We start from the raw sequence: 23,231 nt of genomic DNA, 5'->3' as shown, positions 1-23,231 counted from the left end.
AATGACGTTGTTTTGAGGCAAAACTTCAATTAAAAAAAAAAACACACACACACACACAGAACCAAAGAAGAGAAAAGAGGGGAAGAAGCACAAAGGAAGAGAAAGAGGGTTTCAAGCATTCAATCTCTTCATCAAAATGAGTGATTTGTAGGGTTCTTCTCACCATGAATCTCACTCTCTCCCACTTTGTCTCTCATCTTCTCTTATTCTTCGTCTTCCTCTTCCTTCTCTTCTTTTCCATTCCTGTTTCTTCTTCCTCCTCCGACGAAGTCCGATCACTTCTCAAGTTGAAAAAAGTGTTTCTTGAAGATCCACTAAGAAAGGTTTTCAATTCATGGAACCAATTGTTCACAAATCCCAACTCTTGCCCTAGTTCATTCTACGACGTCGATTGCGATATCAACGGCAATGTCACTTCCATTTCGCTTGATAGACTCTTGAAGTTCTTCACATTAGGTGGTCTAAAAATGCTAAAAATATGAGTCTTTCTGGGAATTCTCTCACGGGTCGATTAGTTCTTTCAATGGGTTCGATGACTACTTTAGAGCATTTAGATCTGTCGAAAAATCAATTTTACGGACCCATTGGAATTATCTCAATTTGTCATCAAACAATTTTACAGGTGGGTTTCCCGTTGGTATCAAGAATCTTCAGCAACTAAAGGTGTTTGATTTGCATTCAAATCGGCTTTTTTGGGGACATTCAAGACTTGTTTTCGGAGCTTCGAAATGTTGAGTTTGTTGATATATCTTCTTCTTCCCCTCTTTCTCTGTCTGTTTTTTTTCTCTCTTTTTTTAATTGAAGTTTTGTCCCAAAACGACGTCGTTTCGGGGCATCGCAAGATCCACCGCAGGAAAACGCGATAAAGGCTCTGAACTCACCTCTGAAGCTCCTTATTTAGAAATCTCAAACATTTTTGCTTTATTTATTAGATTGGTTTCAATTACATTATATTAAAAATAAAACATTTGTATTTTTTCAAAAATATTTTAAAAAGACAAAAATAAACCATTTTTTATAAGATTTTTCTTTTAAAAGTTATTTTTGTATTTAGTGAATTAGAAAAAAAAATTTAAAAAGATAAAACGCAGTGTTTGATTTAGTTTTCAAATTAAAATTTAGATAAAAAATTTAAAAACATACTTGGTTAATAAAATTTATTTTTATTTTTTTCTCTTCTCTCATATATATATACTAGCGTATGCCCGTGCCTGAAGGCACGGTATATATATTTTATAAAAATCAATTAACATAAATTATAAATATTGGTATCACATCCTTTACAAAAAAATCAATTCAAAATAATAATAATTTCATGGTTATAGAAATCAATTATAATAAATCAGTTCAAGATATCGTACAATGACGGTTCATTTAAGTTAAAATATAATTTATCAAATTCATTACTAAAAGTTTAAGTTAAAATATTAATTTGTATTTGAAATTTTTATTAAACATTTTATAGAATTTCACCATCCAAAAAAGTACAGTATTTAAAATACTCATTCTCTCTCTCTCTCTCTCTCTGTATCCAAAAAAGTACAATATTAATCCCTCTCTCATTTCCTCCTCTCATCCTCTCTCATCTCTTAACAAACACTACATTTACTCTCAGAGCTCAAATAACAAACCCTTTATTTCCTTTGTTCGATTTTCCTCTTTGTATTTTTTTTTTCACTCTATTTTATCTTAAATTTGTGATTTGATTTTGTTAAATGAAGAAAAATCAACACCCGTTTCAAAAGATTTTTTGAAAATCATAAAAAATCAACACTCATTTTTCATTAAGAAATTAAATCCATTTCATAAATCAAACTGAAAATAAAAATATATTTCTAAAATCAAAACCCATTTTATAAAGATCAACTATTATGTCAGACTTAAAACTTTTTTAAAAAATAAATCCAAATCCATAAGCTACATAAAAAAAAAACTTAAAAAAAAATCTATACAAATAACAATAAAACTTGCAGATAGATAATTCTGAAGTAGTAGGTGGACTTGAGGCAGTTGACAAAGAACATCCCGAAGCTTCTGATGACTCTGATGGGGGAATGGATGATGATGCAATGTTCCGTATGGATTGCAAAAATTTTGAAAGAGCGTAAGAACCAAGCTGGGGGTGAAACTGCTCAATCCCAGCTCGTGCTCTTCAAACTTCGTGTTCTCTCATTGTTGGAGATTTACCTACATGAGAATCCAGGCAATTCTGTTTTCGACGAAGTTCAAGTTGTGTTTTAACTCTTTGGGAAATCAATTTACTGGGCATAAATATATGTTGGCTAACACTGAGATATTATGTGCTATATTTTCATTTATAACATCATACACATCTATTCTTTTATTAAAAGCACACATTGCAGAAGAAGAGGCTTCGTCACACTTTTATCGTTTTCTAAGAATGCCTCTTAAATTTAACTGTAAATTTCACATCTCGAAACTGCTCTAAACCATTTTTAAACTGCTGTAAATTGTTTTAAAATTCGACCCATCTTCAATTAGACCGAAAGTGTATAGTAACCATTTTTCAATTGTTTTAAAAATACGACAGAAACTGTAAGAGTGCCATGAAATGGAACCACGCCATAGGACATCCTTCCTAAGATATTGGCACAATAACTGAAATTCCATTAAACCCATATAACACTTCAAAACAATGAACTATAACTGTAATAAGCATGGTAACTACAACACCTAAACATATATCCAACCCTTGACATAAACAATTTTAAATTTGAGTAAAAAATCACTGAAAACACATCTCCACTCCTTGAATCAAACTTACACCAAATTAAGTTCTAAACATTTTTTACCCAAATCAAATTTTCAACATGATTTGTAGTTTTCAAATTTACAACTCTAACATTAATCAAATTGAAAACACATCTCCACTCATTAAAAGAATAATCTTTCAAATTGGAAGCAAACCACAAGTGCAAATCCGCGAACCCATTACACTACCTTTCATACCACATCAAAGTAACATCAAATCGACAAAACATGATAATTAAACCAAATAAAAACCATTTCTCATTTAGAATGAATGTCTAACAAACCTAGCATCAACCTTCCAAAAAAACAGATCACACAACAAAATTACAAACAAATAATTATTTTTTTCCCGTCAGATCAATACCCATAACCCTTAACAAACAATCCAAGCATAGATTCAATACCTACGAAACCCCTCATATGCCCTTAATCAGAAGTTAAACCCAACAAAACAGTGAAGTTTTGAGAAAATCCGAATCATCAAATGAAAGAAGTGACTGTTGGATCTTTGAAATTGGGTTCCCGTTAGATCAATACCCATAACCCTTAACATAAATAAGCAATCCAAGCATAGATTCAATACCTACGAAACCCTTCATACGCCCTTAATCAGAAGTTAAAAACACATCATGTACATCATATATATGCATGCAGGCGTTTGTATATATATATATAAAAAAATCACCACCAATAAAAACCCGACATAATTCTCAATGATAAAAAAATGAAAAATGAAATATAAATCAACCTAATCAGTCGATGAACCCAACAAAACAGAGTTTGAGAGAGAGATATTTACATACTTGTGTTGAAGAGCTCAGATCGTTACAGAGCTTGAGAGAGTTCCATAGCTTGCAGATCACAGCCTCAATAAAAAATCTATATATAAATAAAAAATATACAGAATCTATAAAACTGGGTACCCAAATAAAATAAAAATATACTCACAAATAAAAAATCTATAAGAATATGAGAATTACATACCTGTGTTGAAGAGCTCAGATCGTTTGATAGATTACAGATCGTTACAGAGTTTGAGAGAGTTCCATAGCTTGCAGATCACAGCCTTTATAAAAAAATCTATATATAAATAAAAAATCTACATAATCTATAAAACTGGGTATCCAAATAAAATAAAAATATACTCACAAATAAAAAATCTATAAGAATATGAGAATGTGGGTCTATATCCAGATTCTTTGTAAAAAATCTATATAATTTATAAAAAATCAAACAACAGAGTGATCATGAAGATCATTCCCTAGATCAAATTCAACAGAGTGATCTTGCGAAAGGGGGAGAAGGGGAGAGGTAGGGTTGCGAAAGGAGGGATAGGGGGAGAGGCAGCGAGTGAGAGGGTGGGGGGAGACGGGGAGAGGCAGCGAGCGGAAGGGTAGGGGAAAAGGGGAAAGACAGAGATCGGGTGAGAGAGAAAGAGAGATGTAACGTCTCTGCGAAAGGGGGGAGAAGCAGCGAGTGAGAGGATGAGAGGAGAGACAGAGATCGGGTGGGGGGAGAGGGGGAGAGGCAGCGAGTGGGAGGGTGGGGGGAGAGGTAGAGATCGGGTAGCGTCTCTGCGAAAGATAAAGAAGAGGAACAAAGAAGGAGATAGAGATAATGAAGGAATGGAAGGAGAAGTGCAACATAGAGGAGATAAAGATGGAATGGGGGAGGAGACGTGGGTAGGTGAGAGAGAGCACCAAGTGTTTGGGCGGGAATTGGAGCAAAATCTCAACCATTGATGTGTATCACAATTGATCTGAGCCTTTAAAATGAAATGTATCTCTGATACATTTTACATATTTTCAAAATCTGTCCTGCTTTATTATATAGATATATATATTTTTTAAATAAATTAATGTATCATTTTTTTTCTCTCTTCTTTCATTTTCTTTCATTTTACATATCATTAAATTAATTTTTTTTTACATCTATTTATTCAACTATAAAAAAATAATTATAAATTATCTCAAAATTATTTTTAAAAGTAACTATTCTTTTTTTTTAAAAAAAAAATTAAACGTATTTAACGCTTTAACTTTCAAAATATAATGTACTAAGGCCTCGTTTGGGAACAGATTAATTTAGTAATTTTTTAGCTATTTAGTTAAAATATGAATTAAAAAAAACTGGTATGTTTGAGATGAATTTTTAATTTTTTACGAAAAAATATGTAAAAAATAAAGAAATTTTTTTTTTTTTGACTTTTTAATATAAATAATTAATTTTGTAATTTTTTTTAATAACTTTTTAATTAAACCGACTAATGCCCGCCCGAGGCCTAACTCTTTTGAAAAACCAAACCAAACGAAACGGAGATACTGACTAATTGGTTATGCCAAATAAAGCCTTAGGGTTGATTTCATTCGTTCGTTCGTTCGTTCGTTCGTCCTCAAATCATTCATTCATTGATTCATTCGTACAAAGCGATTGATTTCAGAGGCGGAGTTTTAATTTTGGTGTCGATTATCGGGCATGGCAGGCATGGAAGGCGTATTGGGAGCGCAAGATCAAACCCAGCAGCCTCAACAGCAACAGCAACAGCAACAGCAACAGAAGGTTGTTGAGAGGTTGAACCCTGCGGTGCAGCAACAACTCAACCTCGACTCCGTCAAGACTCGAGCCATCAGCCTCTTCAAAGCCATTTCTCGCATCCTTGAAGAGATTGACGCCCTTTCCCGCACCAATTCGGTCCCCAAATGGTTAGGGCTCTCTCTCTCTCTCTCTCACTCACTCACTCACTCACTTGATATGTGAATTTGGTGCTGTGTTGACATACTTGGTTTTTTGTTTTTGTGTTTCAGGCAAGATGTATTGGGCCAATTTTCTATGGTGAATCTTGAGCTTTTCAACATTGTGGAAGACATTAAGAAGGTCTCCAAGGCTTTTGTTGTACATCCGAAGAACGTTAATGCCGAGAATGCTACAAGTATTCATCTTTATTTATTCCTCCACATTACTGTCACACATAAGTGCAAACAACTATGCTGTGTTTGGTTGGGAATTTGAGAAGAGATTTGGAAATGGAAAGTTAGAAGGAAAAGTTAGGTGAAATTTGAATAAAATATACTTAGATTTCACCTAGTTTCACACGCCTTTTCATTTTTTTTTTTCAAATCCCTCTCCAAATTCCCAACCACACACAACATTAAGGAATCTAGATTGATTAGCTAAACAATCATAATGAGAATAGTTGCTTGATATACTCTGCCAAAAGTGTTCTAGTATATATTTTCTCAATTCAGCTCAATAAAATTTAATTTATTGAATTATCTTTCTTTGGATATTCTTTGTAATTCATAGGAACTATATCACTACTAGTAAGAGCGCAAGGCTGATACAAGTCTTTAAAAGAAAGGGAGGGACAAGGGTTGGACTCTTTAGACACTCGTGTTCAATTTAGACACTCGGATCCATTAATATGATATAATGTTTGAAGAAGACAATGCTCAGATTTGCTACTAAAGAAATATTTCTGACTTCTCACATGAATGAGATACATAAATTTCGTATTTTCTTCAAATCCCATTTCATTTGTAGTGCATTTCTAAATAATTTACAACATCTTATTTAAGAATATTATGCAATACGTAAGATATGTAAGTCTTAAACAGTTTAAGACATGTCGCTGTACCCATGCCCTAAGATTTAGGTTTAGAAAGATTTGAAGGTTGGACACACAACAACATCCGATACTTGTACCCGAGTCCATGTAACATATGTTAGAAAATTGCCTAATAACTCCAAAGTTTTCCTAACAGAAGTAAACACTGATTATTATGCCTTCGTTATGCCTCTACCTATATGTGTTTCATGAGTTGCGACCCTACTGAGGTCAGGGCTATACATAATTTTTAAGATCCATGGTTGAAATACTGCCCACAACATCAAAAGTGTTCTCAATGAGGTGGACACTTGTGTTCTTTTATCATGCCAAGCCAATTTGATTTTTGTAGCGGTTGAAAGGAATCTGGGACTTAGTATAAGATTGACACTGGTATTTATTTATTTTTATTTTTTATTTTTTTGTTGAAGAAATACATCAGATCTCTATATATATATATATACTAATATGCAGGCTGCAGAATTTCTTAGTCTTTTTTGTTAGCTTGTCGACCTGCATCTGATTTAATAACCATTTGCAATATGTAATTTCTTTACCATGAAAGTAATGGGGTTCTGTGGATACAGTTCTGCCTGTTATGTTGTCATCAAAGCTGTTGCCTGAGATGGAAATGGATGACAATGTCAAGAGAGAGCAGTTGTTACATGGGATGCAAAACCTGCCAGTACCCATACAAATTGAAAAATTAAAGGTGATTAAACAAAAATGAAGCGACCAATTTTCTGTTGTCTTATAACTCTTTACTCAAGCATGCGTTCTATTTTTACAGATGAGAATTGATATGATTGGAGCAGCCTGTGAAAGTGCTGAAAAAGTTATAGCTGATACTCGTAAAGCCTATTTTAGCACTCGACAGGGGCCTACAACTGTTCCAACTTTAGACAAGGGTCAAGCTGCAAAGATTCAAGAACATGAGAATTTACTTCGGAATGCTGTAAATCATGGTGATGGTGTGATTCTCCACTTCTGCTTTCACCATATAGTTTTTGAGAAAAATGGTTTTCCTTTGTTATCAAGTCTGCCTCATTTGTTTTTCTTAAGTTCTATACGTGCTTAGATAATCTAAGATTGTGAATCTTGAGCCATTCTAGTCCAATGCTAACTATGCATTGCCGCTGAAAACTGCATAACTCTTAAATGATTAGTCATTATTCATTGGCTTCTTATCGGATGGAAATGACCCTTGACTTTCATCATTTGTATGATTAAGGCCTTATTACATGGGCAGTTCAAGCTTACTGAGATAACATCAAGGTCAGGGGATGCAACCTGTATAAAAAGAGATTATCAGAGGAAGCTTACACCTCCATGGTTTCTATAGTCCAAAAAAAGGCCTAGATATGTATTAACCATCCCTGATAACCAACTATACAAAATAGTCAAAAAGTTGATCTTCAATCTATATAGCACCTGCCTGCTCTACGCCCTGGAAGTTCTCCCATTTTATTCTCCCCAAATGAACCACATCAGGCAAAAGGGCACTAGTAGTAGCCATGCTTTCCTCTAGCTCTTCCTCACTCTAACCCCCAAATTCCCTTTGTGAGAAATTACTGACTGGATGTCATCACTCATCATACCCCTCCCTTCCTCCTCTTGCTGAGTAAACCCAATACAGCTCCATAAACTCATCAATTTTCCAATCCTGTCAGTTCCTTCCTCGTAAGGGGAATGTCCCAAGACACCTGATTGGGACATTTAGCTGTATCTCATTGCCGAAAACCTGGAGAGTACTAAAACTTTTGACATGTAGGTAAACACAGGGCTAGCAATGTAACAGAAGTTGGAGTTGAGGTGCAACATGTGAGCAAAGATTGATACTAGTGGCATGAGCTTTCGGATTGTGAAATGGTGTGAAAAATTTCAAACAGGCATTTGAAGAATGAGAATATATTGAAAAATACATGTGAATGACCTTTCTTGTGAATAAATATTTGTATAAATGATTGAGTTGCACAATTGCTCATTCATAGATAATTTCCTGTATAATTATGGAAGGTCAAAGAAGTCAAAGCTGTCAAAAGTTGCAGCAACTGTGTGCATGTTGTCATGTTTCACACTCTTCTTGTTTTTGCTCGAATCTTGGCTAAAACCTTGAGAAGTTTGGTAGCGTGTTTGATTTATTAAAAAAAAAAAAAAAAGTTTTGGTAGCGTGTTTGTAATGCACCATCCATTGCTGCTTAACTTTTTGAAGTTCAAGATGAATTGAAGTTTTAAGAATAGTTTTTCAAAATCATTATCTTCACCTGCCTAGGTATTTGTAGTGTGCATTCTTGTGTTCTGGTTTGGAACAACTAAGTTTTGCTAGCAAATCCCCATTGAACAATGCATTTTCTGGTCAAAAGATAAGAAGAATAGAGCCAAAAGTTGTTGCCAGCACAGGATAATTCACATTCCTGTGGGACTTGCTATAGTGAAGAGCTATAGTTAGGGTTGGCTATAACTAGTTAAGAAATGACTAAGAGTTTGTAACAAGGGCTCTGAAGTGGAATTAGGGATTAAGACAGTTTTTCTAATTGTTTAGGAGTAGGTTTGGGTGAAAGTAGCAATTTTAAACATTGTTGCAGATAATTTAAGAGAAAGAAAGAGAAGAGTTGAGGCCACTCACATATTTCAAGCATGACAAGGCTTCATTTGCTTGTAGTTATTTGAGTGTTCCCTATTTTTGGAAGAAATGATTACAACTTTGCTAGACTTAAAATCCGCATGGCAATGATTCTTAGTCTCTCCTGTTTATTCACATTTTGGTAAACCTACTCCTTGAATCAATATAATCCCGACTATCAGTAATAACCTATCTTAAAATGGTTTACCAGAATATGCAAAAGGCTGTTGTAGCCTGAACAATACCGAGCTGCATTAACAAGAAAAGAAACTGCCTCTAATATTTTGAATTACAGTGTTACAATAATCTGAAAATTGGTTCTCTTTATCTAAAAATAATTGATATCTGACAAATGTAAGACTAAAAAAAAGTAATTGAAGGATCCAACAGCTACTGAAGACACTTTCCCTGGAATGAATGGATTTTAATCCATGTGGAACCCCAGCCCTTGTTTTGGGCTTCCCAAGTCTGCATATTATTCTCTCCAATCTATAGAAACAACATTAGTTCATTAGTCTGGGTATATGCTTGCTATCTTTGATTTCATAGACCTGGCATGTGTATGCAGGTTTGCGAATGACTGGAGACCACAGGCAGATTACATCTGCACTTCCGTTGCATCTTGTAGATGTACTCACTGTGGCTGATGGTCCACAGACTTTTCCTGATGCATCTGGTAAGGTTCATCATTTGTCACTAGAGCATGAGTATAAATTTCTATTCCAGATTTTGTAGCTTGATGTTATAAGGTGGCATTACCTCTCAGGCATGTATATGAAGAATACTCCTCCGCTGTCATCAAACAACATTAACAGTCAGGGTAATTTGTTACAGGTTGGTTTCTAATTCTCACCATTAAATTCATTTTTTCCCCCCAAACTTGCTGTTTCATATCAATCCTAAAGATAACAAAGCTGCTTCAGCTCCTAATGGAATCTCTTGTGCATTTGTTATACACTCATCTAGGCTATTCTGGTCTAGTCTTGCATTGCCCATGCTTGTTCTTTGCAAATAAGAATTTCTCATTCTTTATCACATGCTTCGTTGAATTGAATGTAGTATAAGTTTATATTTTGCGAAAAACACAATTCTCTGAAGAACGTTTTCCCTAATAAGTCGAGGAGAAGGGAAGAGGTTAGAATTGCTATTGATCACTATTTGGAAGAACTTCCTCATCCTCTTTTATGTGAACTGTTCCTTATTGTATGATTCTCCTCTTCTTCTTTGTCATTGTCCACCTCATAAATGAGAAGAAACTGGAATTATAACCTCAAAAGGCATAATAATGAGTACTTTTCAAAGTGCTTTTTAATGGATAATAATTCTCTCTTCACTGTAGCTGCATTCAGCCTGTGTGAATTCGTACTGAGATACATATCATGGAAATCACATTAACTTATAGGGAGCTTTCTGTTCTTGTCATTTCTGTGTCTTTGCTTTCCCCTCAGTTTCAAGCAGATTGTTTATAGTTTTTTTCCCTTATCTGTACCTTTTTTGGTTGATAGTTGCTTTATTTCTGCGAACATATTATAAACTCTGTATAATATTGTTCCGTGCTCTAACAAATAATTTCAATGTAGGCTTCTGGTGCACAACTCATTGGAAGAGCAGCTGCTTCTCCTTCTGGTGCTACAGCGGCGACCCCCTTTGATAGTGCAGCAGCATCTCCACTTCCATATGCCAATTCTCCTAGGTCTGGCACAAATATGATGAATACACCTTCTCCTCAGCAACAATCACAGCAGCAGCAGCAGCAACAACAACAACAGCAGCAGCAGCAGCAGCAAAGGCAGAAAATGATGCAATTGCCTCAGCATCAGCAGCAACTCTTAGCCCAACAACAGCAATTTAGGCAAGCTTCACTTCCTGGACTGGGACAGGTACAACTTGTAGTTTAAAGTGTTTTGGAGCTGCTGCATTTCTTAATTAAAATGAGGTGCTAGAATTGAAAACACTGCTCTGTTAAGCTCATGTTCTCTCACTATATGGTCAGGTAAGTCTGGCAACTTGTTACATCATTGTGTGTGGGCATGTGTGCAGCCTCACTGCCAACTCCCACACACACACATATTTTAGTATATATTTTCTATTGTGTAGTGTTGTTCCCTGACTGATGATACTGGTTTTAACCCTCAACTTTAACAGCAATTTATGTTCTTATGTAAAGAATGAACTTTTTGAATTTTGAAACTCTTTTAAACTTTGTTGAAGCACTATGGAGAGGGCTGGAAGTTTTGAATTTTTATTTTTTTGTATGTATGGTTTGTTAATGCAAAGCTTGCTTTCCATAGGAATATTTCTTGAAATCTCTCTTTCTCTCTAGTATCATCACTCATTCTCAATCCAATACACACACGGGCATCCGAATCATTCTTTCCCAAAACTCTGAAAAATTTTCTACTGCTGAACTGTATTTCCTCCACTTTTTGGCTCATCCGTTCTCCATTATGGTCTACAGAAAGTTTGCTAAAGCATTCATTCCTTATTTCCCTATGCTGGTGGCTCAAACTAGATATATGTTCTGTAACATTCATGAGCTAGATCTCTTTTGCATGAAGCAATAGCTGTCCTAATAGAAGTTGCAATATTGTTTGTAGAACCAACTGGCACAGCTGCAGGATTTGCAGGGGCAGGCTCAGCAGAAATTTCAGACGGTAACTTTACGCTAGACTTCTCTGAGTCCTGTTTATTATTCCTTCGCATGTATATAATCTTGTATAGAACATACACATCTAATTAGGCAAGCACTTGTGCATGCACATGGAAGGTTACATTTTTATTTATTTATTTTCTATTCTATGTCTATTAAAGGGTTCTACTAGGATAAGGGAAACTGTTTAATACACCAATTGGAAGTTGTTTCCCCCTCATCTTCCTCTTCTCTCCATGTCACACTTTTTGTATTCAAGATTTGATTTAATGTATAAATCCCAAGTTCAATTCAGCTTGTTTAAATTCTTAAAAAGTTTGATTATGGTTCTTGATTTGCTCCATGTTTTTTCAATAGAATTGTATCTTTACATTACCAGGTACTTTTACGTCCCTAATTCAATCATTTTGTCTCATTCAATTTATGCTAGGATTAAACTTGAGAAATGTGTTATAATTACTGTAAGCATTATAATTTCTTTTCATAATTTCAATTAATTGTAATTACATCAAAATTTATAGTTTGGTTGATGCATGGGGGATGTCCAAAGATTCTTGGTCAACAATATTGTGAATATAAGAATGTGTCTACACTTAGGTAGTGTTTGGGAGAGTTTTAGAAATATGATTTGAATATAGAATTGTATTTTGAGTTTGTTAGTTTTGGAATTATGATTTGAGTGTAGAAAATTTGTTTGGTTATGAGTTTTGAATTGAGTTTTGAGTTGAGTGTTGAATTGAGTTTTGAATGTTTGATGTGACATGTGAAACAAGAAAATTTGTTTGTTTATGAGTTTTGAAAAAAAGTTATAACTCATAACCAAACACAACTCAAAACTCTATTCAAAACTCATAATCAACCTCTTTTTAACATTCAAATAAAATAAAAATAAAAATGTCATTTTGGTCTAAAAATAATAATTTTTATATTTAAAAAATATCAAAAACAAATATAATTTTTTTTTTTAACAAATAATAGGTGGCGATTGGCAATTGCCAAAAAAAAAAAAAAAAAAAAAAATACGCTGTTCCTGTCAACTGGCCGGATGTCCAGGAGGATGACCGGGTAGACCGAAAATTCAAAAATCCTCTACTTTTCAAAATGGAGAACACGAAAGAGAGAGAGTAGCCAAATGTGAAGGAGAATTACATTTTAAAATGTGTGGTGGAATCACATTTTAAAAACTTCATTCAAACATGAAATGCAAATGGAGGGGCGGAATTATATTTATAGAACATAACCAAACACAGCCTTAAATTCTCTCTCTCTCTCTCTCTTACAGACAGAATTTAAGCATTTTTTTTTTTTTTTTTTAACCTAATATGTGGAATCATAATTTTATCTATGATGCATTTGTTGTACTTGTGTTTCCTTTCACACAACTCCTTATTAATTGTGTGATCAATACCATCTTTTTACCAGTTACATGGTCAGCACCAAATGCAGTTCTCTCAGACATTGGGAGCCCAGCAATTTCAGGGTAGGCAACTGCCTTCTGGACCCATTCAGCATGCCATTGGTCAAAGCCAACTCAACCAAGGGAATCAGTTGAATCGTCATTTAAACCAGTTTTCTAGCTCTGCCAATAGTGCATTGTTTAATGCTGCTCAGGGTACTCCAAATACCCAAATGGTGAGTTACATAAATACATGTTTCATTCTATGGTTTTCAATCGTCATTTGCTTTTTCCCTTTTCTTATTTGTTGTGTTGAAGTTTGAACAGTAACTTTTCTTTATTCTTTTTTAATCTTATAATAAAGAAAATAAAGAAAAAGCATTGCTATTTTAAGTATGTACCTTGGAATTTTATATTTTGTAGCATCTCTGGATTTGATAATAGCTCTTATGGTTTCTATTTCCTTGTAAACGGTTCATCCAGTTCATATGTTCAAAAAGGGTGTTCTGTATTCACTGGTAGTTTGCTGTCCCCAAGTTTTTGGGTAGTGTACAAACAATACTCACAAAAGTCCATTTCTGCACACATTGAGAAATAGGAATCTTTCCTGCTGAAGTTTGACAGCATGTTTTGTACTATATTATTATATTGCCTTTTTCAGTGCCAACTCATAATTGAATTCATTTTCTAGTGCCTATTTTTTGTTCATTTGCATTGTTCTGTGACTAACCTTGTCCTTTGATAAACCATTCTATATGTAGTATTCTTTCTATATTGGCCTGATGCATTTTTTTTGTCCATGACAGATGTCAAACATGTCAGCTGCAATGCAATCACAATCACTTATGCCAAGGATGCAGGTCAGAATTTAATTGGCTTTACCTGTTTCTCTCTCCTGATTTGTGGGCAATGCTGTAGTAACCAAAACGTCGTAAGGAATATAACACAGATTCTACACTTGAGGTGCCATCCCCTGATTGGTGATTAGCTGCATTGAGTATTGACTTGACATCCTAGACCAATACCATTCTTTAGCTAACACTGCTGGTGGTAATTTGGCAACAGATCAAAAAGTCACATTTTTATTGAATTTTTTTTTGTCTCAAGTAATTTATGATTATTTTTTAAATTCAAGTCTTTGCTTTTTGGGTCCTAATCTAAAAGGATTTAAAAAGTAAAACAATTTTTAAAAAATCCAAAAGCAAAAAAAAAAAAAAAAAAAATTCTTTTTTTCTTGGTGACATACTGAGAATGGCTCAGATCGCTTTGTGACATTGCCACGTAACTGCCACTCACGGCAACAAATAATTGCTCCTTTGTGACAGACAGTATAGCTTCCCATGTAGCTAGTCACCTACTTCTTACATGCTGTAAGGTTTTATGTGGACTATTGGCATTTCTTTGCCATAAATTTTGTATTGGTTTCCATATATTAAGTTTGAATTTTATTTTATTTTGTCATTGATCAATGCCCTAATTTGTTTTTGTTGTGCCCATTTTATGACTCAGTTTGGATTATCTGGCACCAATCGGAATCAAATTCTGAGTGATCAAAGTATGAACTACATCCTTTTTGTAGTCGTCAACCTTCAACTTATTATCAACTAAGTTTACGTTGTTTTGTTTTTGCTCTTCCTATTGTTCCTTGCTACTATTTTTTTATTTTTATTATATATATATATATATATATATTAAAAATGAAGTTAAATTAACTAAAATTTTCCTTGGGTAGTGTTCAACATGGGAGGAGGCAATCCTGGGAATATGATGCCAATCCAACAGCAACATGGCTCGCAAGGTGCATTTGGAAACATGCCGCAAAATCCTCAGAATTTACAACCTGGTATGGTCGCCCTCCAGAATGCTCAACAAAATCATCCTAACTTTCAGCAACAGCGACAGCAAAACCAACAGTGACATAATACAGTCTCGCACTTCAGTACAGATAAACTGGGTTTTAGTTGTTAATAACTTGCCTACAAGCTGGGTTTTATTAGTTGTTAATAACTTTCAAGGTAAAGTGGGGTGTGGCTTTGTTTTTTAAGCCTTTTTATTGGTAAAATAAAATCAGATATTTCTCCAAGTTTGTGGGGTTTCTTAGTCTTCATTTGACATTGGTTTTTTTAGCTGATTTTTTTGTTTGTCTTCTTTTTTTGTTTGTCTTTCTTCTTTTCCTTTTTTGGGCCATTATTTTCATGATTCCTAGCAATGTCAACATTTCAAGCTGGAAAATTGGAAGTTAATTTTCATTTTGTAAAGAAAATATTCTTCATGTCCTATGTTGTAGAAGAGGTTTACAAAAGAAAAAATCTAGAAAATTGAAAAACAAAAAGATGGACTTCCATACAAGTAAATTTTGTTAAATTTGTATTATTTTGTCGGACACCGCATTAAGTCAATCTCTTTCTCTCGAAGCCATGTGACAAAGTTGGGCTGCTAGTAATACATCGGCGGTGCGTGTGTGGGTTGGATTCGGATTTGGAATTCTGGGAGAGGCAGAGCAGCAACCGCAGCATCTTAACACCAGCCATAATAACCTGCATTCCTTTCCATTAAAACACACAAATAAATAAAAGTAGCCTTTTTGAAAACATTATATTATTTTTATTTATACTGTAATAAAAAAAAAAAGCTAGTAATTAGTATGGGAATGAATACACCAATTTCTTGCATTGCATGGCCTCGTATATCTACTGTTAGGGATGTAAGAAAAATCGATAAAATCAAACCGACCGATCGATTTCGATCGAAATTTTAGTTTTCGATCTATTTTTCATAACATACGGTGTGTTTCAATTTTCAAACTTTTTATACCGATACAAAACGAACTGACCGAATATTATATTTAAATATTTTTATATTATAATTTCTTAAATATAATATGAGAAATAATTAATATAATACACTTTCGTAATAAAAATTAGGAAAAAAACATTTATAGAGTAAGTTTTATATATTTTCTTCATTTATTTTCAATTTAAAATTCTATAATCTACCATAAAACTTTTTAAAATTTTATCTAAATTTCTCTTTTATATCAAATCGACAAAACCGAACCGTAATATACAATATATATTGATTTCTTAATCATAAAAACCGAAAAGATTGATTCAATACTAAATATATACTTCGAACCAAACCGGTTACATCCCTATCTACCATCAATTCACAAGTTATAACCAAGCAATGCTCTTCCACTATAAATCAATTCTCAAAATTTTGATACAAAAAGTCTGTTTCCAATTAGCGAGTACCGTTCAAAGGTTGGAACCCATTTTTATGTGCGGCCTGTCAAAAATTAAGATTGGATGATGATTTTTTTTTTCTTTAAAAAAAAAATAGAAGTATTTTACTATATCGTGGTTGGAAGAGAAGACAGATAGACAAAGATTTTGAATTGTTTGGTTATCTATGTTTTTATGCAAATTGATTTTTTTTTTTTTGTTTCCAGTGAATTTTTTATAAATATTTTCCGCAAATTTTTTATTTTTTAAATACACTTAATCTAAATACAATTAAAAAGTATAATATTTATGAAAAATAAATTTTATAAAAATTTACCAAATACAAAAAATATTTTAAAACAAAAAAATCAGCACATTTTCATATTTTATTATATTCAATGATTTTTTTTATAATTTTTTATACAAATTTTATACTTTTTAAGTACATCAAAAATAAGTGGATCTAAAAAGTAAAAAAAATGATTAAAATATTTATAAAAAATCACTAAAAATACAAAAATATAAATTGAAAACTTAGAAAATTATTTTTAAAAACTCCAAACCAAACAAATAAATATCGGGATAGGGAATCCACCAGTCATGAACATTTTTCTAAGGTTCTTTACTTGTGTATTAATGTAAGAATCACTTTTTGACTGGTGGTTGGGAATTTGAATTGAACATGTGTGGCCTCATAACATTACAACTACAAGTAAATGGGTTGAGACAGTCCTACCAGTCAATAGATCTCCAAGAAGGTGGGTGTGTCTGTGTGTGTGTGTGTGAGAGAGAGAGAGAGAGATCATGGCCATTCCAAGGCCGGCCAAGCAAAACGTGGAAATGTATCATTTTGGTGGAAGATGCAGAGTTATTTTCCAATTGTTTAAATTCTAAAACCAAATGCACTTCTGTTTTGATCTTGTTTCTCTTGCCCAGACCAAAATAAATAATTAATTAAATAAAATGAAAAATTACAGAACTTCAGGAGAATCAAATGTGAAGAATAAATCTTCAACTCTATCTTCACTAGAAAACATACATATACTTCCTGAAAGTTCTGTAAAAATTCTGTTCATTCCAACTACAACTGCACTGAGAGAGAGAGAGAGAGTGAGACAGAGCTTACAAGTCTTTTAGGCATGAACTTCTCGAATCCGACTCATCAGAAGGGTTCCGACGATCCAGCGAAAAAGCCAATGGCGGTGCTCTGAGTGGGGTGGACTTGTCGACAACGGCATGTAGAAGCGGGAGGTTCTCAGCGGAAGTATGGCTTGAAGCAGGAGGCGAGAAGGGTGGCGAGGGAGACTGAGACGAAGAGAAGGAATACCTATGATTGCCCGGTCCTACACTAATTGGAAGAGGGGATGAAGGTGTTGGAGGGGATGACGATGGCGGCGATGCATACCCATTTTTCATCATCCTTCAGGGCCTGCACCACAATTAAAGTGACTTATCATACAACATACAAACTCTCTCTCTCTTTCTCTCTCCCTCTCTAGTTTGTGTTTTAGAATCTGTTTAGTTCTCCAGCAAGACTAGTTGTCAATGACTTTTTGAACCGTAGGTATCACCTAATGGTCATTGGCCAGCTTGATAAATTCACTCTTTGTCTAACTGCCTATATAAGTACTTTGCAGGGAGGGTTGTGCTGTAACTACCAGTTCAAACTACAACTATCGTTTTTCTCAATTTAATTACAGGCATCTACCTTGTTCTCTTTACTCAACTTATTTCTCCCTCTAAACATTTGATCACAGTTTCGGTAGGTGAATCAGCCAACCCATAACCATACTCTCAAAGTGTTAACTATATCTCCATTTTCCTATGTTTGGTTGCAACTTTATAACTAATGTGCTAGTGGTTGTATATCAGGATGGTGGTGGTGGTGGTGGGTGGCAGTGGCAGTAGCAACGATGGTGACAGTGGCGGTTGTGTGATAAGGTGGATGAGGTGGTGGTGGTGGGATGGTGGAGGCGGATGAAATGGTGGCAGTAGCAGTGGCAGTGGTGACAATAGCAGCGTGGCGGTGACAGTGGTGGTAGCATGTGTGGTGGCGATGGTGATAGTGATGGTTCTGAAAAATGTTTTCACCTTTCAAAAGTGAAAAACGTAACACTGTTTTCCATTGACCATAAAAAAATGTTTTTCGTTGTGTGTTGTTTTCTGTAATACCAAATGCCAAAAAATATATAAGAAAAAACATTTTTTCCCAAAATTAACGTAGTGGTAGACAAACTTCTATTTCCAATACAGGATAAGAAGTCACGAGTTTAAATAAATCTAACAAACACAATTTCTTTAATTATTAATTTTTCCACTCTTAGCCTTTTGGCAAAGGGATATGTAACTAAAAATCAGAAGCAGAAAAAAGAAAACAAAAGGAACTATGAATAAGAAGACGCAGAGGGTTACTGCATTTTTTGGGTGATTTTGTTACCTTGATCCGTTGCCGTTCTGATCAGTTTCAGTTGCATACAAGGTGTCACTCTTACCACCAGAAGGTCTGCTTCATCTTTTTTGCAACCATTTCAATTAAGTAAAACATCAGCAACAGTAATTTCCCTGCCTTTTTCTCTCTGTTCAAGTGGTCAGATTGAAATCATCTACTGAACTGTTCCGATCATTAACTACAAATCCATGTCCCTTTTTTACTTCCAGTTTCCGGAACAGTGGAACTGTTGACAACATTTGGGTCGTTTGGCCAGTGCGCTACTTGTCAATTCATGACCTTTGCTCTAAAACCACGAGCACCCGTTATAATGCAATCGAAAAATGTTTATGCTTGCACGCATTTGGTAATTTCAAATACATAGCAAACAAAAAAGTCGAAGAATTCACCCTCACGTAGCATTTAGCAATTTGGAGGAGATGTGGAGTCGTCCTCCATCACATTGCCGTGACATTTCTAGGCAAAGCTAATATCAATATTCTCCATATGAAGGTCAAATGTGTACTGACATCCTGAAATGCACAGCAAATCCATATCATGAATGTAAAAAACTAAAAATGCTTAACTATTCATAAAGCAAATATTGAAAGAGCTCAAGTATTGGGAGGCAAGTGGTAATGCTTAAGACCATCATTCGACCACTTGTTGAATGAAAGTGAATAAGTGTAAGTGCCAAGATTTGTGGCTAATGACCAAATACCAGTTTGTTGATGTTAGTAAGATGAATAAGAAAAGCAGTAAATTAAGATTGGGAAAACATGTGAAATTGCACGTAATCTTCAGAGGCTATGCAGAATATTAAGGGAGCAAAATCTAGCTAAATGGACTCCAAAAAGGAATTAATTTCACACTGTCCTGCAAAATGTGCGAAGTCTATCCACCCATTTTCTTAATGTTTGAGGAGATGCTCTCCCTCTGCATGTAATGAATCTGGAAGAAGATAGTTGGCATGCAAAAAAGAAAAAAGCGAGAGCAGAAAATGACGTTGTCCTTGTTCAGTGATAATTTCTTGAATCCAGACATAACTGTAATCGCATAAGAAGAGAAAATAAAATTTCTTTAACTCCCAAAACACAACATGAGACAAACTGGGTCTACCATACAATTGCACTACCAATCTCAAAAAATACAACTTGAAAAAGATTCAAACCAGCTGTAATCTAATGTCTATAAGCATGGATTTATCATAGCAGTGTGATTCCAAGTAAGTTATAGTACGCGTTGGTGATAAATTTTTTTTATTTATAATGATATATCAAAAAAAAAAAAAAAACAGTTCGCTCATTTCTTCATCCTAGTACTGTTGCTTGGACTCCTAAGGGGCAACTTCTATGTATTCACGAATGTATTAATCTCCCTACTAAAACTACTACAAAAATAAGAGAATAAATTTTCACAAGTCCTACGCTTGCAATTTAAAATTTAGATTCACAAGGTCAAGAATGAGTACCCTTTTCAAAGTTTTCATCATCCAGATCCACTACATGCAGGGGGAGAGCATCCTCAAAGAGACAGCAGGCAAACTTGTCCCGCAAGAAGTAGCATCCATCTACAAGGATTGAACCAAAAATTAGATAGAAATGCAACTAAAATGATCCAATCACATGCAGCAAATTACAGCATATCCTTCTAATATCCATTAATTTGTAGCATAAGATACCATTTGACAAATATGCCACAAAGCATAGCAAATCCTTTCACAATACCACCAAAAAAATTCACCCCAAATTTTTTTTTCCTTTCACAATACCACCATTTATGACCAACCAAACATGATAACAGTAAGCACATAAAGTCATAGATGTATGAACTTCTAAGTATATTTCAAGTACAGTTGATTAGACAGGAGCAAGGCACTATGCCAGCAACTAAACAATAAACACAATGTTTATAATACTATGCTCTAGCTCAAACTCTGTACAAGTCGATGGCCAGAAAGAGTTAATAAACAATAGAAGCAAACTTCATAAACATTGAAGACACGATATGACAATAGAAGCAAACTTCATAAACATTGATGAGACGTTATAACAACTGAAATCCAAAAGCCTAATCTGCTTCAGATTAGTACAATCATCCATAAAGATAACAGAATGAGTGTTACCTTGAACGAGCCTGATCGAGCCAATATCATTGATGGCATAATAAGCTTCACCGAAGACGAGCTGTACAACCTGTACTATCTGGCTAGATACAGTCGAGCTCTTTCACCACTATATCTCAACCCACTGAAGCAGCCACATCACAAATGTCATCAGAGCCCGATGCATCAACCTCTAAAACATCCACCAAATTAACACCTACATTTGCACCAAGGGCAAGTCCTTTGAGCAAGACTGCCCCAATAGCCTTATCAGACACCAAAGTTGAATTGCCCATCTCAATGAATTGATTGAATGTTGAACGAGAATACCATGATTTCAAGAGGAGATTCTTTATCATATAAAATGCATTACAGTCCAGTTCAATACCCGAATCAACCATATCTTGTAGGATTTGTCTAACCATTTCTATGTCTCTTTCTCTACAAAAACCAGAGAGCATTACATTATAAGTATATGCATTTGGAGCTACACCAACCTCCTTCATTTGGCTGTATAAAATACAAGCTTCTCCAGTTCTACCACCTCTGAAAAGTCCATGGATGGCAACTGTGTATGAAACAACATCAAGTGGGTATTTCTCTGCAACAGCTTTCCGAAACAACCTGATAGCTCTGTGAAATTTACCCGAACTTATAAGTCCATCTATGATTATAGTATGGATGTGAGGATCAAGACAAAAGTTGTTTCTCACAATTGCATAGTACACTCTAACTGCCTCACCAATCCTTCCTGTTCCACATAGTCCACTCAGTAATCCAGAATAACTATACCCATCCGGAATAAAGCCTCTATCTATCATGTCATTATAAAACTCAATAGCACCAGATGGATAACCAGCTCTACAAAAATAACTCAGAAGGGAGTTACAGACCACTAGATCAGCTTGAATGGCAAGTCCACTGATTAGTATGGGTAGAAGATCAAACTGTCTGGACATAAAGATGGCTGACATTATAGAACAAAGAGTGTAAGAATCTGGTACTAGTTTTCGTTTCGGCAAACTAAAGAAGACATCAAGTGCATCATCGCACCTGCCCATCTTAGAAAGGCAATCTATTAACACGTTACAAAGGACCAAGTCAGTGGAACATCCCTTAGATTCCATGGTACTGAGGATACATAATGCCTTGCCAGGCATTTGGGAATCCATAAAACCCTTAATTAAAGAGGTGCATGTTACAACATTCGGTGAACACCCGGCCTCAATCATCTTCTCCAATAAATAACTTGCCATAACAAGATTGTCAGACTTGCAGTACCCATCAATCAGAATGCTCCAAACACTCACGGAGGTGGGAATTCCAAAAGTAATCATCAGACCCAATAGTTGTAATGCCTCCGCCAGCCTACCCATTTTGCAAAAACAATTAAGAACCATTGAAAAGGTTCCGGAATTAAGGCAATACCCCTTTCTCAACATTTCCTTGAGCACATCCTGGATATTCATCAAATCACTGAGCTTGCATAAATTAGAAATGGCAATGCTAAATGTCAAGAAATTTGGGTCCTGTGTCTCCTTAAACACTCGAAGGGCTACATCAACGAGCCCAATCTTGAACAACGCATCCATAACAATATTCCGAGCAAACGTATTAGGGGTGTAACCATAATTGAACATTTCCTCAAACGCCTCGAAAACCAAATTAAACATACCTCCGTGCCAAAAAATTCTCAACAACAACAACAAAGTTTGTGGCTTTGTGACACATCCAACACCCTCTAATTGCTTAATAAGTCCTTTCACCGTTCCCAACTGTCGGGCGAGGCGAGAGACCACATTAGCCATGTGATCAAACGCACCTCGATCATGGAAGTAGTGTGGTTGCCGAGCACACCACAAGAAGACGCTCAGAGAAATCAAATCAGAAGGGCAGTTGTGTAGAGTGCAATGCACTGTTTGAGGGGTGAGTAAGGTTCTAGAAGAAGTCTTTGGAAGTACTTGTCGATAGTGTGTTGCTGTAGAGAAATTTTCAATTTTGTGAATAGAACATTCAATTGGTGATACGAGAGAGTGAATTGAAGCAAAAGATTTTGTTTTGATGATTCGCTGCGAAGCTGAGTGTAAGGATTTCCAGCTCCATCTCCATATCATTTCCAGTACACACTTCTCCGCAGGCCACCAAACGCAACATACAAGCAGACAAAGATAAAGAGAAAGAGAAGGAGAAGCAAAACCAGATTAGGGTTTGTAGTGACTCTGAAACTCCGAGCTCAGAACCGTTGAGTAACATCCACTGCTGCTGATCCTCTCCGGGAGGTTCTAGTTTGTAGTTTGTGTGTACTGCAAAAACCCTAGAGTAGAGAGAGAAAGCGAGAGAGCGCGCGAAACAAAGTGATGAGATCTCACCCGGCTGAATTTTGGGCCTAGTCCGAATTGAATTCATCAGTTTGGGCTGGACTAAGGCGGT

At 35.1% G+C, this 23,231-nt stretch overlaps 2 protein-coding genes and 1 long non-coding RNA gene across 13 annotated transcripts; 1 reads left to right on the top strand and 2 right to left on the bottom strand.

Moving 5' to 3' along the window:
- Positions 1-1,859: 1,859 nt before the first annotated feature.
- LOC114274347 (uncharacterized) lies at positions 1,860-4,399 on the bottom strand. 2 transcript variants are annotated; one of them, XR_003633388.2, is made up of 4 exons: positions 3,922-4,399; positions 3,757-3,838; positions 3,576-3,651; positions 1,860-2,209 (listed from the first exon to the last, which is right to left on the bottom strand). It is a non-coding gene; the product is annotated as an uncharacterized LOC114274347 (long non-coding RNA). The 2 variants fall into 2 exon arrangements; XR_014357341.1 differs by having other exon boundaries at positions 1,860-2,187.
- Positions 4,400-5,040: 641 nt separating this feature from the next.
- Positions 5,041-15,128, top strand: MED8 (mediator subunit 8). 2 transcript variants are annotated; one of them, XM_028216227.2, is made up of 12 exons: positions 5,041-5,474; positions 5,577-5,701; positions 6,964-7,088; positions 7,167-7,341; positions 9,568-9,675; positions 9,766-9,833; positions 10,580-10,879; positions 11,597-11,653; positions 13,072-13,281; positions 13,852-13,905; positions 14,555-14,600; positions 14,778-15,128. In XM_028216227.2, the coding sequence occupies exons 1-12, from the start codon at positions 5,248-5,250 to the stop codon at positions 14,960-14,962; spliced, it is 1,680 nt and encodes a 559-aa protein (XP_028072028.2). In that variant the 5' UTR covers positions 5,041-5,247; the 3' UTR covers positions 14,963-15,128. The 2 variants fall into 2 exon arrangements, with proteins under 2 accessions (XP_028072028.2, XP_028072027.2); XM_028216226.2 differs by having other exon boundaries at positions 7,167-7,347.
- A 134-nt stretch (positions 15,129-15,262) lies between these two features.
- LOC114274316 (putative pentatricopeptide repeat-containing protein At1g16830) lies at positions 15,263-23,136 on the bottom strand. Of its 9 annotated transcripts, XM_082910307.1 has the most exons (7): positions 22,999-23,136; positions 20,823-22,779; positions 20,169-20,267; positions 19,108-19,230; positions 18,707-19,004; positions 17,396-17,698; positions 15,263-15,582 (listed from the first exon to the last, which is right to left on the bottom strand). In XM_082910307.1, exon 2 carries the CDS (start codon positions 22,607-22,609, stop codon positions 20,939-20,941), a length of 1,671 nt encoding a protein of 556 aa, XP_082766433.1. In that variant the 5' UTR covers positions 22,610-22,779; positions 22,999-23,136; the 3' UTR covers positions 15,263-15,582; positions 17,396-17,698; positions 18,707-19,004; positions 19,108-19,230; positions 20,169-20,267; positions 20,823-20,938. The 9 variants fall into 9 exon arrangements, with proteins under 9 accessions (XP_082766433.1, XP_028072024.2, XP_082766431.1 ...); XM_028216223.2 differs by having other exon boundaries at positions 18,707-19,230; XM_082910305.1 differs by having other exon boundaries at positions 15,263-15,590; positions 20,823-23,003.
- Positions 23,137-23,231: the final 95 nt, after the last annotated feature.

The sequence above is a fragment of the Camellia sinensis genome, chromosome 15 (assembly GCF_055761805.1).
Source record: "Camellia sinensis isolate YWXY chromosome 15, ASM5576180v1, whole genome shotgun sequence".
Classification (NCBI taxonomy): domain Eukaryota; kingdom Viridiplantae; phylum Streptophyta; class Magnoliopsida; order Ericales; family Theaceae; genus Camellia; species Camellia sinensis.
Note: the sequence above shows the minus strand (reverse complement) of the source record. Positions and strands in the feature narration are given on the sequence as shown.

Excerpts from the sequence above, each read along its gene's own strand:
- MED8 (XM_028216226.2), top strand. The coding sequence starts at position 5,248 with ATGGCAGGCATGGAAGGCGTATTGGGAGCGCAAGATCAAACCCAGCAG. Across the intron at positions 9,834-10,579 it reads GTCAGGGTAATTTGTTACAG|GCTTCTGGTGCACAACTCAT; the intron begins GTTGGTTTCTAA and ends ATTTCAATGTAG. Across the intron at positions 13,906-14,554 it reads CACTTATGCCAAGGATGCAG|TTTGGATTATCTGGCACCAA; the intron begins GTCAGAATTTAA and ends TTTATGACTCAG.
- LOC114274316 (XM_028216221.2), bottom strand. The coding sequence starts at position 22,915 with ATGATATGGAGATGGAGCTGGAAATCCTTACACTCAGCTTCGCAGCGA.